Source organism: Carassius gibelio, chromosome B17 (assembly GCF_023724105.1).
Source record: "Carassius gibelio isolate Cgi1373 ecotype wild population from Czech Republic chromosome B17, carGib1.2-hapl.c, whole genome shotgun sequence".
Taxonomy (NCBI): Eukaryota; Metazoa; Chordata; class Actinopteri; order Cypriniformes; family Cyprinidae; genus Carassius; species Carassius gibelio.
In genome coordinates this window covers 21,751,248-21,767,253 of record NC_068412.1, presented here as the reverse complement: position 1 = coordinate 21,767,253, position 16,006 = coordinate 21,751,248, and the positions used below count along the sequence as shown (strand labels likewise).

Here is a 16,006-nt window from a genome sequence, read left to right as displayed (position 1 = left end):
ATAACACTGACCAGAATACAGAAAACAAGTCATAAATGACTTTATTTTCCTTTGAAGCTTGACAGCTCCTAGTCACCATACACTTATCTGTCCAGAACTGAGAAGCGTTAACGTTATTCAAACTTTCATCTGTTGTGTTCCACATAAAAATGTTTTCATTCCCTGATTAATTAATTCAGTGTGACTCAAAATTGGCACAATAAAACATAAGATAAAAAAGGAAACCCACAAACAAACACGAAAAGTAAAAACACTTCCATTTATTGATCTGGCATGACATATAAACCACAGTTTCACTCAAAAAAAAAGAAAAAAAAAAGAAAAAAAGTCCCAAAATAAATAACTTATATTTTTTATGTAATTTTGAAACTGCTCTATTAAAATGTTTGATATGTTCAGAAATCCAAAGGAATGTAAAATGAAGACTTTCCATAAAATTCCGCACAGAGGTGAAGTGCACATGGCAGCTGTTCACATGCAAAAGTCTGGGATGCTGCATGATGCAAACCTACTTTACAGTACTGTGAAAAATATCATTTGGTTACTTTAAAAGAAACTAAACGTGCATGAAGCATTTGCTCACACATACTGATCACATGACTAATTAATCACATGATCAGTCAACTTTCATGACTATGGCTGTTAAGTATGGCTGCCTGTTAAGTAAAAAAAAAAAAAAAAAAAAGAAGACTTTTACTTTCAGCTCTTACTAAAAACAGTCCATGGTCAACCCACAATGCACTTGGTAGTGTGTTGAGTTCAGTACAGAGGGGGTAATGGCTTGGTTACGGCTCTCAGGTTGTGTTGGGTAGGCAGTTGAGGAGGTAACAGACCCATCTGGCCAGCGCGGAGCTGCGGAGCCACTGCACAAGTTCATACAGATCTATCTGACACAGAGACCAACGCTCAGACAGAGAGATCTGCAGTCGCCTGGTCCGAGATTTGGTTTTACTCCTCTTGTGTCTAAGAGAAAGGCACAGAGACACAGAGAAAGATAAGAAAGACTAAGATCCAGTAGACGATAGGTGAGATTACACTGGTTAAAGTAAATGATTCAGATTGTGTTGGCTCAGGCTTCGTGGTATAATTGAGGACTTTAGAAAGACCACACTAGGCCATGTAATATCAACAGTGTGTGTGTGTGTGTGTGTGTGTGTGAGAGAGAGCAGTGTCAAGGCCGTAGTAAGTGGGATGTCCTTGGGGGGGGGGAAACAATGAGTCCTCCACTCTCCTGAATGCATCTCACACTGTCAAGGCGAACAGCTTTGAACGGACAAACAGTAAGTGAAATCACATTAATTCCCTTACACGTTCCTTTGGGAATAAGAAAGACGAGGTGAGTGAAAAATAAGGAGAGGGCAATGGTGAAATGCGCTCTAATTTCTGAGTATACAAACTGTACAAATCTTTTTGAGGTGGACAAGTTTGACTTTTCATACAATAGGTGCAGTGTCAGGTTGGAGATGTCACGCTGATATCATTTCCACTATCTGACAGGAGCACAGCGACAGCATGAACAGAATACAGGCTGAAAACAGAAAGCAGGGACTGATGGGAACCCAGGAGTCAGTAACGAATCGACACCCGTCCTATTTGGCCAGAAATCTTGCAAAAATGTCAACAGTGACTTGTTGCATGCTCGGCACACAGGGTCTAAAGGTTTTTGCCAGACCTGCCAAATCTAGAAGAACTGAGCTGAGAAAATGTAGCACAAAATATTTCTTACTAGTCATAGATTTAGTATTATTTAATAAATATCCATATAATACACACACACACACACTTTTAAGTTGCAGGTTTTTGCAAAATGTAATGAATTGCACAACTAATCAAAAGTTTCAAGTCAGTAAGATTTTTTTAAAGCTTTTTGCTGCAAAAGGCTGCATTATTTGAGTAAAAATACAGTAAAACTATAGTCTGTTCCCACCTTGGGATTAAAAACAAATTGTAATTGCAGTCTTTTATCTCACATTTCTGCAATCCACAACCCGCCCACCCCCCCCCCCCCAATCTGAATTTCCCCTTTGCAATTCTAAAATATAAACTCGGAAATGTGAGATATACTCATATTTTTGTGATAGAGTCAGAATCACAATTAGGGCTTGGCGATATATCTAACGATATGATCATGCACATTTAGTCAGTAAATCTGGTTCCTTGATTACCGCTAAATCGCCATCAACTGCTTTCAAATGGAGCAGAATTTAATAGACAGAGCCGTAGATCACTGACCAGCTACGCAATATCGCTTTCATTATCGAAGACGATTCATCTGCGATAATAAACGCAATATTACAATGTAAACCTGCTTTCTATTTTTAATTTTTTTTTAAACGTAACTTATTCTTCTGATGGCAAAGCCAAGTATGCATGTATACATTTCTATTTATTCATTCATTCATGGATTTTATTATTAAGATTTTTTTTTTCGTAAACAGACATAATTTTTTTCAGGATTCTATTATAAATATAAAGCATAAACAGCATTTATTTGAAATGTAAATCTTTTACAACATTATAATGTCTCTACTTTTACTTTTGATCAACTTAATCCATCCTTCCTTGTATACATTTTTTCCAAAAAAGATCTTACTGACCCCAAATGTTTGAAAAGTAGTGCGATGTAAGTAATTCCATAACCAAATTTCACACGTGGCACTATAGTTAATTTTACATCCTGCAAGTATATATTTAGAGAATATATTTAGAAAGAATCTTGTGAATTAACATATTTAATATATCAAAATGAGATATAGTGGATGTTGTCACAGCTGAGCGGGAGATGAATTATTAACCCTGCTCAGCAAGAGGCCTTTCAGTTTGTCTGTCCCTGCCAGCAGACAGAGAATGACAGAAAGAGTGAACCCAGCATGCACCTCCAGTCCTCCTCATTTCTCATTACCATGGATGTGCCCGAAACCTGAAAACGACTACTTTTACAAGATGCAGAGGCATTAATGCACATTTAAAACTGATATATCATAACATCCTCCCTTCATCGGGTGGATTTTCGAGAGCCGCATAAATGCTTCTTCACTGCGTATGATATCCAGCAATCCTATGTGGGCAGCTCAGTGGTCGGTAGAAAGAATAAAAATGGAGTCTGATGGAGGGGTCGAAAAAACTTAACATCAATCGTCTAAACCTAGAAATAAGTCTTGAGTAGTCTTAAACTATTTGCTTGGTTATGGCTAAAGCTCACTCGAAGTTGCATTGATATTGTGTCAGATTTACAGCAATTATAGAACCGCAAATCAGAGATTTTCCTTCTGTTCAAATACTCTTTCTTGGAAAGTATTTATTTCTAGGGAAGCGATCACATTGCCAAAGTACATCACAGATAGATAAAAAAAAAAAAAAAAAAAAATTCCTTTCAAGTGGGTCACTGTTTACTTAAAAAAAAAAAAAAAAAAATAGGAAGCAAGCAAATTCTGAGCTTATAATAACTTTAAATAAGAATGCAAAAAATCATTAAATTAAATGTTTAAAAGATTGGTAATGCAAATACAGTAGTTAGAATTGTCATTAAACTCCTATTATATTTTAATAAACATGCAATTCAGATCTGTTAATCAATAGACAGGCTAATATTTGGAATTATTAAATGTAAGATATTACAAAATGTCGAAATGCTAAATGTAGGACTTTTGTGAATTGTAATTGTGAATTCTGCTTTAAAGTGGCTTACTGCATATGACCCGTCACCAAATGCACGCACTGATTAAAAAAAGGGTAATCAGACATGCAAAAGGAAAAGAAAAGAAAAGATGCTTTTTTTCTTTCTAATTTTCTCCAGACACCATTAAGTATTCTGAAAAGCGCAGGCACACCTCCAGAACCGTGATCACATGGATTGCATTAGTCACTTGTACAGTTAGGCTGAATATAATACTTAACAGTGTGAGGCTACAGAATGAATGCTAATGTCACTTTGCTTTCATGGGGAGACTAAGAAAAATATCCTCATTTCTTCATGACGTTATTTCAGTGTCTGTTTCAAAGAAAAGTGAGTGGGTTGTGTAGACTACAAAGAAAGAACAAGACTCGTGTTTCTGTTCTTTAAAGGAATAGTTCATTTAAAAATTAAAATTCTGTCATTACTTACTCATCTTCATATCGTTCCAAACAATAACGCTGTTAGTTTTATCCGCGAGACAAAAAAGCATTAAGTTTAAGTCATTTTATAGAGAGTTCATCGTCAGCAGAGCTCCAGAAAATGATAAAAACACCATAAAAGCACTGTTTTCCAAGCCATCTTACAGATTTTTAGCATGCCATTTTTGAATTCTGGATGCAGACACAGGTTAGATGCAAGCTTGTTTTATTTTTACTTTTTTATTAAGTTTATATATATAACACAGGTTAGATGCAAGCTTGTTTTATTTTTACTTTTTTATTAAGTTTATATATATATATATATATATAGTATATATAAATATACTATATATATATATATATATATATAAAATATACTTTTCAGTGATATTGTTGTATGACAAGTCTTGGAAAGCAATTGTCTACTTTTGTGATCCACAAAAAAACAAAAACAAAAGCCTTACAGGTCTAAGGTTGAGTAAATGAATGCAGAATTTTCATTTTTGGTTGAACTATTCCTACATCTTTAAAAACCTAACTCGTCGTAATAGATGATACTGCAAACATTTCAGCTCACATCAAACTAAATCAGTGTGTGATGGTCCGGTTACTTCTCTAGGTCTGTCTTTCTCTTTCTGCTGTTTCTGTGAGCACAGCAATTGGTAATGGATTTTAGATTCTGCATTCTGCACTTTGCTGCCATTTGGTTTTAATAAAGAGGCGCTGAGGCAGACGACATTGAGTTTCATGTCTGGGTGCTTCTCTCTTTCTGTATCGCGCTGAAATCCTTTACGAGCAGAAGTGAGTGTCTTTGCGCTGACAACCGTCAGGAGCCCTCCTTCAAATCTGAACGATTTTCTCCTCCAATCATCGTGTTCTTCATTAGAATGGTGAGAATAAATCAATATGATCACTGCTCAATGCTGTGGAAAGTACAATGTAGTACAATATAGTGACATTCCTTTCAGGGTGGGGGAGGCTGTGTGTCTGAGTGCATTTAAATGCTCTGTGAGGTCCCACAGAGTCCGCTTAAATGAACGAGAGTTCCTGCGGCGCATAGGATAGTGTCTGTGGGTTACTGGTGTGAGAGAGATGACACTGTCTTTGAGCATTGAGATTACATCAGGGACTTGAGCTCCACAGCAGATCATGCAGAGATGAGCCAATGAGAGCCCACTGAACAGAGAGAATGAGGCATTTAAGAGCAGACACACTCCTAATGTGTGGGAACCGGTTCGTTCGCCTGCTGCAACTCTAACCTTGTGACTATTCAAGAAATGTGGCATTGAATATGGCAGAACCTTACTATTGTAGAGAAGAGACTTAAAAGAAAGAAAGGATTAATATAAATGTGAATAGTTCATTTGCAAAATGAATATTTTTTTTTCATTGTGCATTCCAATTTATCTTAATCAAACTGCAGTTAGGTTATTTTAATTAGGTTAAAAAAAAATACAGATAACTAACACACACAAAACATGATAATAATAAAAAACATGATTTTTAAAAATGTTTAAAAACATATCTGCTTTTGCAAATAAACTCCTCTATAAATGTAATTTATATTATCAATATTTCAAATCAGTATTAAATAATAATTAGACATTTATTTGAAAAAAGCAATATTATGTCATTTTATGAGTATAATTATGATTAAAAATAACAATTTTAAAGTTAATTTAAAAATAAAAAAACTAATTCTTGAGATGCTAAAACTAAGTTTTCAGAATCATTACAGTCTTGAGTGCCATATGATCCTTTAGAAATCATTCTAATAAGCTAATTTGGGTTCTCAAGAAACATTTCCTATCACTACCACAGTTGTGCTGCTTAATATTTTTTTGTGAAAATCATGATAAATGTTTTTTTTATCTATCTATCTATCTATCTATCTATCTATCTATCTATCTATCTATCTATCTATCTATCTATCTATCTATCTATCTATCTTATCTTGAGAAATGAAATGGCAACCACTTTATTGTCGCTGATGTCTTACCTGGCAATAGCACGAGTACAGCAGCGGGACATGTTGATGAAGGAGCTGGAGCTGGCTCTAGTCTGCAGGATAGTCTCGATGCCTCTCAGCAGGTCATTGGTTTTCAGAAGCAGCAGCATCTGTCGGGGAACCCGGTTCAGCAGCTCACTGATCTGAGGGAGGTACAGCGCTGCATTCGTTCGGATCTCCACATCCTGGGAGGCAAAACAAAACAGTGCTGTTAGAAAGTTACACTATTTTAAGACAATATTAATTTGATTATACTAAACAGAATGAACAGGATATTCTTAAAAAATGTGCCTTGATGAAAGTCACTCAAAGGGGTTTGTAATGATATTTAAATAAATAATGAGAGAATTTAATTTTGGTGCTAGTCTTTTAAGCAGCCTACATAAGAGATGATCTCTAGCCTTGCTTTTCTAAAGGTATGCCCACCTAAATAAGTTATTAAAATATTCAGTTTTAGGGGGCAGAGTGCAGAGAAGTGTGTGTGTGTGTGTGTGTGTGAGAGAGAGAGAGAGAGAGAGAGAGAGAGAGAGAGAGAGAGAAAGCAGGGTGCAGGGAAATGGAGTAGCTTATTTCACAGACAACTGAGAAACTAAGTGCTTGAAACTGCGACTGTGAAGATTAGCTATTTTGGCTCTGTCACTTCGGCAACATCAGCCCCCTGAGTTGCTACTCCCGGCAAATTTTTATTAGTAATCAGGCATGAAGACCTCCCTTCCTTCTCCTGCTCGATTGGAAAAATAAGATTCCACAAGATGTAAACAGTAGCCACATTCAAGTCCAGTCTGTAAGCAGATCTGGATCATGTGCAGTCTCTGTGTAACATATGTATATAAAATGGCACATGCTACATGGAAAACAGCTGAAAATGAATAATAATGGACAACTCAACATACACACTGACAGTACAGACAAAAAATACTTAAAAATACTTAAAAATACTCAAAAAATACTGTTATGAAAATCTGTGGACTCTAGTTCAGCTGAGGTTTGACAACAGCGTTAATTTGCATTAACAGCTATTAAATCCACTGTCCAGCAGACCAAGTGATTAAAAATCACAATTAACAATCACAAACCTCGATTAAGGCAATTAAACTTCATTTAGTCTTTGCAAAAGCACAAGCCTATAGTACCACAAAGTGACAACGTTGTAGAACACGAAGAACAAAGAGCTGTATGACTGCAAGATTTGATTTAGATTTACCCAGAATGCAAAATGTGCTTCATTTTAAAAGGCCCACTGACATAAATTCCAATAATGTCTTACTTTAATTTAAAGAGCCTATGAGCAAAAACTAAAAAGTGATACTTTGTTGTACGAATCAGCATCCTAGTGGTTAAATATCTTGACTAGTAACTAAATGGCTGCATGTTGAAACCCCACAAGAACCCGGGGTTGTTCCAGATAATGTTCTTTTGAAACATGTTTGAAGTCTCTATAAACCAAAATGATAGGGTTACACTACATATGGGTTGTGATGGCACTGAAGTATTTTTTGCTCTCGGCTGTGCTGGGGTGTGGTGTGAAGAGCAGCCGAGATGAATGTGACAGTAGGTGGGTTCGACTGAACATTTCAGACACCCTGTGTCCTGTCCTGAAACAACCCTTACTTCTCAGAGTATACACATACTCGAAAGAATCACAAGGATGGAAGGGACCAACAACCCCAGTGCAAAACTCTTAGGGCCCTATTTTAATGATTTAAACGCAAAGTGTAAAGTGCATAGCAGGTGCACTCAGGGCATGTCCAAATCCACTTTTGCCATTTTAGCGATGGAAAAACGGTCCATGTGCTGGGGCGCATTTTTAGAAGGGGTTGTCCCTGTTCTGTTAAAGAGTAATGGGCGTAACATTCAATACACCGATAAGAATGTCATCTCCCATTCCCTTTAAGAGTGAGATGTGATCGCGCCAGTGCAGATCGCTATTCACATGGCAGAATTTGTTGGCGGAAAAGCTGAACGCTTCTCAAGCGAAGAAACTTCTCAGCTCGTGCGCGAAGTTAAAAGCGCGCGAGCAGATCATGTCGGGACAAGCAGGAATCCACCAAAGCTCTGTGCAATGAGTCAGTTAATATATATGTGTGTGTATTGGCACGATTGTTCAATTAAGCCAATTTCATTCATCATTATAAGTAGTAATATGCTGAATTGCAAATAGGTAGCCTAATTCTAATACATGCAATGACTATCCATCATTACATTTTTATATTTATGTAGCCTACACAATAATATTCTTTTACACTGTAATCCTTTTGTTTTTAATATTTGGCATGTTTGTGTGATGCGCATCCCTGTGTGTGATAAGCAAAGTCAACACGCACTGTGGACCCGCCCAGAGGCGCATTTTCTACCAACACGCTCTTTAAATAACAAAAAAAATAAATATTGCACCATTGACTTTAGACCAGGTTTGAGTTGGTCTATGGCGCAGTCTGCTTTCAGGTCCTTAGAATAGCAATGCACCAGCGATGCTCCTGAACACACCTCTTTTTTAGACCAGCACGCCCAAGGGCACACAAATGGGCGCAAACGCATTTGCTAATTAAACGACGTGACGCTGGATGGGAAAATGCGAACGTTGCCAGACTGAAACTAGCAAATAAAATTGCACTGCGCCTTGCGCCGGGTGTATGATAGGGCCCTTAGTGTTCTTCAAAATTAGATCATACTACCAATATATAATAATAACGTATTATATTAAGATCTAATTGTTTATGCAAGCAGCCCCTGATAGTATCACATGGGCATGGCTCCCAAGTTGGCATCGACCTGGTTGTATCTGGCTCTATTTTACCTCAGGGCTAATCTATCCTGGGAGGGCCAGGAGCCAAGAGACATGTCTGGGGCCTGCAGAGACCCATGAAGACCCCCAGCAGTCCAGGACCCACAACAAGCTGCTGCAACAGCCAGGACAGGTGTAGAGCTGCCTCAATGCCAAACACATGTCTCTGGAATAATGGAAGTGTACCAGCAAGATGAGAAAACAGGCCCAGAGGAACAAAATGATCAAGACATAATAAAGGATAGATAACACATAAAATCCACCCAGACCAAATATAGAATCAAAGCTGAAAACCAAGTCATTCTGGACCATAAGTGCATTTACACATCACCGCCCATATTTATATATGAGCCTATCAGGAATGGAAACCATAATTTAATAATTGTAGTTCCTTTTAGCCAAATAAGTTTATTTCAGTAATAAATACACAAAAAGTCTTGCAAAATTTGTGTTGATGCTATTGAGACAACAAAAAAGAAATGCAATAATTGGCCTTAACTACTGACTATATTAGACACCAATACTAAAACATAAATGTGAACACTATTCATTCATTTTTATGTAAAAACTTTAGCTACACAAAGCCATACAAACAATCCCTCAAATAAAAAATAACTCACAATATGTGCAGCATCATTGTAAATTGTATGCGCTTTGGTTTTAATACACTCAAAAGAACCAACTTGGAGTCATATGCTCAGAAATTGGAATGCACTGATTTCACTGTATGGTTTTGATTCACTAAATCAAACCGATTCATAAGTGTCACTTGTTTGGGAATTGGGCTAAACTGTTCAGACTGTATGTTTTTTATTAACCAAAAAGATCTGTGGATTCTAGTTCAGCTGAGGTTTGACAACAGCAGTTAAACTAATTTGCATTAACAGCTATTAATTCCACTGTCCAGCAGACCAAGTGATTAAAATCACAGTTCACAATTAACAATCACAAACCTCGATTAAGGCAATTAAACTTCATTTACTCTTTGCAAAAGTATAAGCTTATAGTACCACAAAGTGACAACATTGTAGGACACAAAGCACAAAGAACTGTATGACTGCAAGTTTAGATTTAGATTTACACGGAACGTATGTTTTGGTCACACTGATTCCCTAAAAAGAACAGATTCATAACAGACACTTGTTTGGGAACCGGACTGCATTATTCGCACTAAATAGTTTTTGATAGACTAAAAAGAACTGGTTCCTAGAAGTCATTAATTTAGGGATCATTTGGACTATACTAGCTGCACTTGATGGTTTTGAATCACTAAAGAAACCATCTCAGAGTCTATAAAGAATCTGACCACACTAGGCAGCGCCTGCTCTACACTGTAGATTCAGTACCGGCTAAACACTATTTTACAGTGTTTTGTCCAAACTTAATGCATGAATGAGAACAATTAATGAACACATGCTGGTCTGATAAACAACAGCAACAAGAACACTAGAACAGAATGTAAGCTTATCACAACAGAAGCTGTTTATATCTAGAAGAACATTACACCGATAATATAAACTGGTCATGCAAATATTGATTCAGACCACTTTGGGCATTAGAAACTAATGTATTAAGTGGATATCAAGCATAAACTGCTATGAAAGTGTATAATGTAGCCTCTTTCAGAAAATAAATTGAGCATTTTTATATCAAGGAACATGTGACATGACTCAATCTTTGGATTAAGTTCAGACGGAAGCCTGACATAAAGGTTAAATCCTTTTCTAAAAAATCAAAATGAGTGATGAAGTGCAAACTGTACAACCACAGTCTAGATACACAGCCATTGGTCAGAGTCAGAACATCTGAAAGGATTTTCATCACACATTGGCAATCACCTAAAGTAAGCAGCAAAGCAGGTCAGGGTGTCAAAATCCCAAACATGTTCTGTTATAAAAGGGAAGTCAATGCAAAGACAATTTCCCAAAAGAGAGTTCCCAGAAATTACTTTGGTTCCTTGGCAGGATAAAAAGTATGGTCATCCAAGTACACTCCAGCAGCAACAGTATTTTAATAACTGATTGCTGTGCTATGACTTGAGCTTTGAAAAACATGTGCAAGCTCCATTTTCCTGTCCATTTATCTGCTAATCCTTAAATCTCAATCTCTACAATTTCGTCGGAGGGGTGGGGGGATTAGGTGCTAAATTAAGTGGATTTAAATTTGCTATCGCTTGGGTGGGATTTACAGGCGCCGGCAGCAGAAGCCGGCAGAAGTGAGGGGTTCGGATTAAAATAGGACACTGAACACTTGGTCTATGACCTCAAGCTACTGCTCCAACATCCAACCCATATGCCCCCACATCTCTCTGCATATATAACCCACCACTTGCAGCAACAATAAGACAGCGACACATGCGCTCCATCCATGTGCACACATTCTCTTTAAAGAAAGACTAACTTGACAGACTCACTGCTTTGTTTCCTGTGGTGCAGTATAGCTGGTTATAGACCAAGACTGACTATGTGCCTGTTCCAATGTTCCCCATCTCTGGACTGAGTCAATTCGGATTAAAAGTCTTCTATGAGATTGCCACCCCTCATTTTTTTGGACAAATGTAAAGCCCATACCCTAGAGTTTTCTTTGAACTGTGATTTTGTTCATTTTACATGCATAAATATATACATATTAAAGAATTAATAAAAAAAAAAAAACCTTTTCAACTAGCGTTCTCTATTCATTTTCTATTCTTTCAACTTGTTTATATATTTTAAAAAAATTTAACCGTCTAGCACTGGCATTCTCTATTTTATCTCAATTCTATATTCTTGTTTTCAAAAAAAAAAAAAAAAAAAAATTGCTACAAGACTTTTCACAGAACTTGGTTTTGATTGCTTCTATTGTCCTCATTTGTAAGTAGCTTTGCTAAATGTAATTATATATATATATATATATATATATATATATATATATATATATATATATATATATATATATATATATATATATATATATATATATATATATATATATATATATATATATATATATATATATATATACACACACAGACACACACACACAAACACACATATATTATATTTATAAATTAATTATTTATTTATTTGTTTATTAATGTTTAACATACTGGCTTGCAAGTACATTTTTTATACATACAAAAGCAACTAGAAATATTTTTTTTATTACTATAAAACTTTCCATTACTTCTGCAGGCCTAGAAAACACCATTTTAAAATTTTCCTATATTTCCAGGTTTTTCATGACCGTGAAATGCATGGTAATTGTGTTGCATGTGAAGGTTCACAATAATTTAGCAAATTCAAAAATGAGTCAGACCCAAAAAAAAAATCTGCCATAAAGCTTAATCTTCATGCCTTTCAACCTAAGTTTTACATTTTTTAATTTTATTAGTTTAATTTACTTGAAGAGTAACTCAGTGTAACATCACACATTATACTTCTTGTCCATATTTTTCACATGCCTGATGACGCATTCTGCCTTTCAGCAGCCGTGCACAATATCTCTGCTTTCGCCTTCTGCTTTTGAAGTCAGTCTGCACATCAAAATTCAACTACAAGGCATCTCTCCACTTTAAAGACGAGGGGTAATCATGAGGTAAGTCACCCTGCTGCTCAGTTCATGCGCCATTGTCCCCTGATGACTCTTGGGTGGACGTGGTGCACTGCATAAAAGGGTCAATCGCTCAATGTGGACATGAATTGGACAAAATCAGAGAGAGATTGACTGTGTTGTTCTACCAGCTCAGACAGCTGGAGAGAGACAGTCCTGATTAGCCATGCCTTTCTCTATCCCTGCCTGTTCTGTACAAGCAGAAGTTGAGAATATGGTCATGTCCTAGCGGCCCTCCCTCTGGGGATCTTGGTGAGCAGTAAGAGAAGGCCCAGGACTGCACATAACTAACCGGCCAACGGAGTCACTACCCATCAAATCAGTTAGCATTCAGGAGCATTGAGATTGATAGTCAGGCCTCAGTCGAATACTTAATGAAGAAAAATTCACAGCTGGCCCTAGGAGGAAATAAGGCAGAGGACGTTAAATAACAATGCAACAGTCCTTCTGCATATTCAAGAGTGCTTCAAATACACATTCCATTTCATCCCCATGAGGAGTCAAAATCACTACATAAAAGGATTAACCGCTTAGTGCTCTCAGCTCTGCAGCTTTCTGTATCAAGGCACTGAGGAAATGGGTCAGTCTGATCAAGAGAATGGAGGGCCATTGGGAGATTTGGAGAAACGTTGGCGAAAGCCACCTTCTGATCTGAGTAAAGGCCTATATGCGGTACAAATAAGCAAGAAACATGCACAAAAAGATTTTAAAACAATGCATTTCTATCAATCTTTTAAAAATATTGCAATAGGATTATCAGTTATTCAGACATTACGTTGATATTTAAGAGAGAAGTAAAGGTTCTGGGCATCTAAACTTTTTCAAAAGAATGCCAAAGATCTGAAAAGTTAATAGTTTGTAAATATAATACATTAATGCGTTTACATCAACTAAATCAACATAGTACCAGAACTGTTTATTGTAAAGTAGTAACAAATATACCACATAAAAAAATTTGGCATACTTACAAAAAACAAAATTGAACTTTTGAAATGCATAGTGCAAATATGCAAAACGACATTTCAGAGATATATAAAAATGTAAATGTTTATTAACATTTATAAATGCAAAACTGCATAAACACTGGGCTGCTAACATATACAAAAACTGGATGATGCAGAAACAACACATTTTTAATGACTTCAAAGTAGTAACTGTGTCTGAATGCTTTAAAGAATAGAAAAAAAGAAGAAGAAATTACTCAAAAGTTTGAAGAGAGACGAGGTACAGTACTTTTCTATTTTGCAAAATGGCCCAGAGGTACAATAAATACCAAGCTGACTTGGCAAATGTGACACTGGTTTCTTGTGGCCAAATGCTGATAAGTGCAAACAGACCCTGTTCACTTTAAAAAAATAAAATACATTTCAAAACAAAAGGCTAAACCAACAAACCTTGAAGTAAATTTGTTCCACATCGAGAAAATATGCCTGAGACCTTTCAAGCATTAATACCAAGAAAAGCTATGGAAAATATCTGGGTTATGATTTGATATAACTGTGACCATCCGACTGCACAGACCATAGAAGAAACCTCTACTGTAAATGGAATTAAAATGTCACGTCTTTACTCATCCACTGAGAACGTACGCAAGCATGATGCTTTTAATGCATGTTTACGAGAGCTGCGGCTTTTAATAACGTCAGTGGGGTTAGTAGTAGTCAAGATTTATGATTTACTGCGTACATGAAGGGAGGCTGGTAACTATTACATTTTTTACACATCAAAAAATTATTTAACTGCTTAAATGCAAACTCGCTGGATGGAGGGCTATTTAGAACTCAGCTTTCTGACAGTAAGCCACACCAGGACAACCCAACTTTCTACAGCTGTCCGCCAAATAAAAAGGCCCGAGCCACTCAGAGGAGAGCTTAAGCTCTTTCTTTTAGCTGAGTGTGTGCCCCTGTCACAAAGCCTGAGGCTCAACATTAGCTACTGAAGGGTACTTCAGAAACAGAGGCCCAGACTGAAACAAGCACACTCAGGATTTTGTTTGTTTGTTTGTTTGTTTTCCCACTCTTTCTCTAAAGCGGGAAAAAAGGTGAGACTGGCAGGTCTGAAACCATGTAGGGATAGACTTTCAGAACTCACCCTTCTGTTAACTCTGACTCTCCTCCTCTCTGATGGACAAATAAAAACAACTGACCACGGGAGACCTGGACATGCTAGCATATAGGTTTATATAGCAGACAGGTCAAACACTCTCTCCCTCAACCATATGCCGCTGCGGGGCAGACATTATGAGACACGGGTCTGATCAGCGAGGACAGTGCTATGAACAGCCAAAAAAACTCTCCCCTGGGATAAACACAAAACCAATTGCACTGGAGGGAGGCTATTCGTCCTGCCACCACAATTCATCATTCACATATAGGACTTTAAGGGCTCTATGCATACAGAGTATTATTAGCAGGGGGTAAGAGTCCATGCTTTCCAAAAAAAGCTTAAACTTACTACAAAACAAAACACACATATATATGATTATGTAATTTTTTTATTGTATGTAGGTCTATGTGTGTTATATATATATATATATATATACACACACACAACTAAAATTATATTACATATATATATATATATATATATATATATATATATATATATATATATATATATATATATATATAACATACATTTATTTTTATGAAATTAAATGTTTAATCAATATGTTTCTATAAAATTTCCTTAAGGTTTAATATTCTTATCTTTCCATTTGTATGTCTTCTCTGTCTGTCTATCTGTCTTCGCTTTAAGGAAAATTAAAAAATTTAGCCGAGATGATAAATCTTGGCTAAATATATTTATAAACAGTATTAATATAAATTAGACATGTCTCATCTTCTTTCCATCTTAGCACTTACAGTTAAATACTTGAAATAAGTGATGCACATGAACATAAATTGTCAAAATAAAAACTTTTGGATTTCTTACAAATTTTTTTATTTATTATTAGTTTTAATATTTCTTTTGATTGACAGTTCATGCATGTATAAAGCTCATTGCCCTGACCCTCCTAATTTCTGAGCTCTATAGATGTCCTGAGCTGGGAGATTTCAAGGAAACAGTCGTTTTACATTTTAAGAACATGCTGCTTTTCTCTGCTGTCAAGAACTGAAAAACACAGTCAGACAAAACAATCCATTTAAAGATGGAGAAAGAATGTCAGAAAAGACAAAGACTTTAGCACATACTAGATGAACAATGCAGGAACTTGCATTTAGGCGGTCATATCGTTTCTGAGAAGTTTAAAGGGCAAAGCTATTATGTTCAATTCCATGTTCTCAGCAACATTTGAGAGGGTCAGCTTTGTCAGACACATTTTCCATCACATACAACTCATCGCTCATTCTACAAAATGACTGTCACACAAAGAAAAAAAAAACTAAATAAATATGTTTCTTGGATATTGGAAAAGTGATCATGATATTTAATATAATCATTATTAAAATAAATTATTAAAAAAATAAATATAAAAAAATCTAAACATATAATAAAAATAAACTATCTATAGAGTTAGAAAGGCA

The 16,006-nt window shown here is 36.1% G+C and overlaps 1 protein-coding gene across 1 annotated transcript in view; it reads right to left on the bottom strand.

Moving 5' to 3' along the window:
* Positions 1 to 240: 240 nt before the first annotated feature.
* Positions 241 to 16,006, bottom strand: part of adck1 (aarF domain containing kinase 1) — a 98,563-nt gene continuing 82,797 nt past the window's right edge. Inside the window, exons 10-11 of the mRNA XM_052581084.1 lie at positions 6,095 to 6,288; positions 241 to 963 (exon numbers count right to left, since the gene is read on the bottom strand). Of these exons, the coding sequence (XP_052437044.1) occupies positions 795 to 963; positions 6,095 to 6,288 (363 nt within the window). The 3' untranslated portion in view covers positions 241 to 794. The remainder of the gene's footprint in view (positions 964 to 6,094; positions 6,289 to 16,006) is intronic.